Genomic DNA, 4,527 nt, shown 5'->3' on the forward strand with positions numbered 1-4,527 from the left:
ATACGGTATTACGGTTTGAAATTAATTTGAGTGATACGTACATTATTGTATACTAAATTCGTCTCTTCTTGGACATACAAACTTTTGTCGCATTTTCATGTATGGACAATTATTAAGTTTTGCTAGTTTTTATACATGTTATTCATGCAGTATTGTTTTTTACTAATGTCCATTTCAATCAACCTCTTAACATATTGGATGTCCTATTCTTCAAATAACGCCTTTTTTTCTCATTAAGTCGTTTTTAGTACTTAAGCCACATCACCAACTATTTACGTAGTCCACTTCACATTCATCTCGTTTTGCAAATGTCATTATCACAAAAATAGATAATTATTGAATGTTTAAGGTAACGGTTTCGTAATTGGAAATGCGAAAAGAAAATTTTGAAAGGCATCCAGAAGTTTATAGACATGGAAGCACTAAGAGATAGTTGTTGAAAGTTTAATAGTTTACGGAACAAAAAGGCTTCGCTCGAATGACATCAATGTTCGATAATACTCGGGATTTTATGTTTCCTCAATGAATTAACGTACGGACATTGGTTAAACAAGCTACCATCGTCACATATTCACTAATCGCTGGGAATTTTAGTACATAAGATAGTTAGATACCAATGTCTAGGCCCAATCATTTAAACAACGCTCTGGGCTGGGCCCAATCATGCAAATGTAAAGGGATTATAGCCAAAATGCTCATTCCCAAACAAATTCTTGCGCTGGAGCCAAACAAAAAAAAAATTTGCCAGGTTGCCTTCGCAAGACGCGAGAATACTTGCGTCTTGCCATCGCAAGGCGCAAGCTTGCGTCCTTGCGATCTTGCGACATTATCTGATCATATGTTGGATTTTCAGATAAGAATTAGTAAGATTTCCTAGATTTTTGTCGGATAAGATTTTTACCCTATTTATAGTATGACCCTGGAACTTTGATTTCACAATCTCATAACAATTCCAACCTTGTGCAATTCATTGATTAAAGGCACTTTAAGGTACTAATTTAATCATTTTCTTCACTAATTTTAATATTTATTATTTGTGTTAATGATGATTATTTTTAATTATTTTGTTATTTACAGTTAATCTCAGTTAATATCCATGGACAGAAGAGCTAGAGCTTCACACCGAGTTTCACAAGGAGAGTCAGAACAACAAGTTGCTGAAAGACGACCACTATTAGCCGAACGTCCTATTCTTATTGGTCTTTACGTTGCTGCTCAAGGTAGTTTTTCTGCGTACTGGCGGGGAATATATGCTGGAGCTTTTCTCTATCGAGATAATGAGTACTATCCCAGACTTGTTAGGGAATTCTATGCAAACTATGTGTTTAATTCACGTAAATTGAAATGTGTTCACGTGAACATGTTTGGTTATTCCTACGATTGGACGTTGGAGGAGTTTGCTGAGATTCTGGATATTCTAGATGGAGATTTCAAGTTTTTCAGTCTTAGCAAGGATGTGAAAAATGCCCCGAGGAGGTCAGCTACAGGAAATTCATTCTCAGCTTCTGGGTTTGTTTCAGGACTATGTAAACCTGGTTTTGACATGCCAAACAGTGGTCCTGTCATTATCAGGGAAGAACATATTCAGGTCCTGTCATTAAGAGGAATGTCATGTTTCGAGATGATGCTGATGTGGAGCTATATGTAACTGAAGTTTTGATTTTGATGTGTTTGCTCGAACAAATCCCAATTAATCTGGCATATGTGGTTGCTAATCGGATGGCGGGATTGCCTGCAGCTGGTGGGAGAGGATTGCCCTATGGCATGTTGTTGAACAACTTCTTTGCTGATGAAGATGAGTTGGTGTATCCCTCTGATCGGGAGGTGTTGAATGCTGAGATTATGTATGCTGCTTAAATTTTATAATTGGGTTGATCATGTAATAAACTAGGTCGTAGGGCCTTTTGTACTACTTTTGGGTTAATGAAATATCCTAATGGTATTTTAATTTTAGCCTATCTGTTTTACTGCTCATTTTAATTTCAGTACAAGTTCAAGGACGACGGGAGTAATTTGGTCAATGACTTTTATAAACTTACACTTGAGCACTAGATAAATATTTGTAAACATAGATGGACATATACATTAACAGAAGTTAAACAAATAAAAAAAACTCAAACAGCAGCAACATAAAATATTAATCATACTATACGCAAAGACGTAAATCGAACCTTGCGACTGGACGCAAGATGCAAAGTCTGTGGTTCTTGCGAGCTTGCGTCTTTGCGTCTTGCGCTTGTTATTATTAGGTTATAAACCTATTTTCAGCATTCACTTGACACACACACACACACATCCCCAGACGCAGAGAAGCAAAATACGGCAAACCTAGACAAACGCAAATACGCAAAGCTCCATCATCTTCTCTCTCGTTCGAACAGTAGATCGTAACCACCATCACCACCTGCACTACCCCCAGTTCATCGTATTCACCACCACCACCACGTACCAGCGTCTACGTCACCAACTACGTCACCATCGTCTTCGTCTGCTTCATTTTAACTAAGAAAGAAATCAAGAAGTCAACATAATAACAATGGCAAATCCGCAGGTTAGTTCTTCCTTCACTATAATGTTAGTTATATGGGAGTTGTATATAAATTTCATATGTTCATATATAAATGTGAAAACGTGCACACCTACTGTTCGATGAAATGTCTCTATGATAATCATCATTATTTAACCGTATTCTTGCTTTTTTTTTTAATAATGGGGTATATTATCTCTTGGTTTGTATAGTTATTTGGTGAAACAACAATTTGTTGCTCGTCAAATTAGTTTGACTGTCCAGGCGCAAGGATCATTTTGCGTCTTTGCGTTCCGGACACAATTTGGTCGCAAGACCAAATTTGCGACCTTGCGTACCAATGGTTTAACACGCAAGACCAATCTTGCGCCTTTGCGTATCCTATGCTGATGTTGTTATTGTTAATTTTACAGGGATGGGTTGAAGGTAAACTGACGATGAAGAATAAAATAAGTATTATAGGTGATGTGAAGAAAGTAATGACTGAAAATCAAATTAAAATATTTAAAGAAACGTGTTTTGGTGTATGGTTAGATCTTGAATACATGGGAAACGATCCCGGACTTGTACATGCAATGCTCCAACGTAAAACTGTACGGCCGGAAAGAATTGATGATGCTAAGTACCCAGAGGAGGAAGATGACATATGGTTTAGATTTAAGCCTAATTTTTCTATTAGATTTGGTCGCCGAGAGTTTTGTCTAGTAACGGGGTTTTTGTTCGATACCGGTACAGATATGGCACATTACATCCCTAAAGATTATGAAAAAGAGACGGCTCCAATTAGAAAACGTTTATTTCCGTCCATTAAAGAGAGCACAAACATTTTGATTGGTGATATTGAAAAGAAGCTTCTAAAAAGTAGTCGGGTTGGTGTTTCGGACGATGATGTGGTTCGACTAGCAATCATATTAGTTGTAGAGAGAGCTTTTATGGGTAAACAATCTGCCCATGTGGTGAACAAGAAGTTCTTATATTTAGTTGAAGATTTTTCAAGTGTTAATAAGTACCCATGGGGGTCTCGTATATGTGAACCGACTTACGAAGCGGTTAGTGAAGGGTTTGGTGTTCGGGAAAGCCAATTAGAGAGCGGCAAGGCGTACACTTTGGCAGGATTTATGTAGGCATTTAAGGTAACGACATGTTTGATTTCAAATACTTTTATTATTTAAAGATAATATATATATTGATATTGTTAAAACAAATGATTTGTAGATTTGGATCCTCGAGGCTTACCGTCGTACCATTAAATCCTTTGCTACAAAAACGGACAAGAATGGAGTACCGAGGGCTCTTTTTTGGAAGCGTACAACAGCGGAGACTTTCGGAATCTCTGATTACATTAAACTCTTAGATATTCAGGTTAGTTGCATTTAATTTTTGAAATTACCATTGACTGTTGAAACAGAGAGGATATGGCAAGGACGCAACACCATTCCTGCATCCTTGCGTCTCTCTTAAGCTTGGAAGCAAGGTTGTACTTGCGGCTTTGCGTACTTGCTACATTGGAGACGCAAACCTATATTTGCGTCCTTGCGTCTCGTTGACCAGAAAAGTTCCAAGTATTTTTTGTAATCTTGCGTATAAAGTCGTGTTTAATTATTATGCAGGATGATTGTCCCAAGAACAAGAAACCTCTACGTGGTCTCTTCCCCACTGATACAGAGAAGGAGTGTCAATGGTGGATTGATAGTGAAGCGTTATTTCTTGGAACATTAGTTGAACAGGAGATCCAGCAAGATGAAACCGAAATAATTCCAGAAACTGTAGAGCAGACACAGACACAGACACAGACATCAACACATCAAAATACTGAGGTACAAGAGTTACATCGTGTGGTCGCGTTGTTGACCGAGCGGGTGGACAAAAGTGAAAAAGAATTTAAAGAGCGGATGGACAAAGTTGAAAATGAATTAACTGAATGTAAAAGGAAATTGTCGGAATACGAAGAAAACCCTTTTTTAGAGCAAGAGTATCCGGTATATTTTGAATTTATTAAT

General features: G+C 37.5%; 1 protein-coding gene across 1 annotated transcript; it reads left to right on the forward strand.

The window, feature by feature from the left end:
• The first annotated feature begins 2,536 nt into the window (after positions 1-2,536).
• Positions 2,537-3,651, forward strand: LOC139888991 (uncharacterized). The gene is made up of 2 exons (XM_071871967.1): positions 2,537-2,551; positions 2,941-3,651. Exons 1-2 carry the CDS (start codon positions 2,537-2,539, stop codon positions 3,649-3,651), a joined length of 726 nt encoding a protein of 241 aa, XP_071728068.1.
• The last annotated feature ends 876 nt before the right edge of the window (positions 3,652-4,527 follow it).

Source organism: Rutidosis leptorrhynchoides, chromosome 2, assembly GCF_046630445.1.
Source record: "Rutidosis leptorrhynchoides isolate AG116_Rl617_1_P2 chromosome 2, CSIRO_AGI_Rlap_v1, whole genome shotgun sequence".
Lineage (NCBI taxonomy): Eukaryota > Viridiplantae > Streptophyta > Magnoliopsida > Asterales > Asteraceae > Rutidosis > Rutidosis leptorrhynchoides.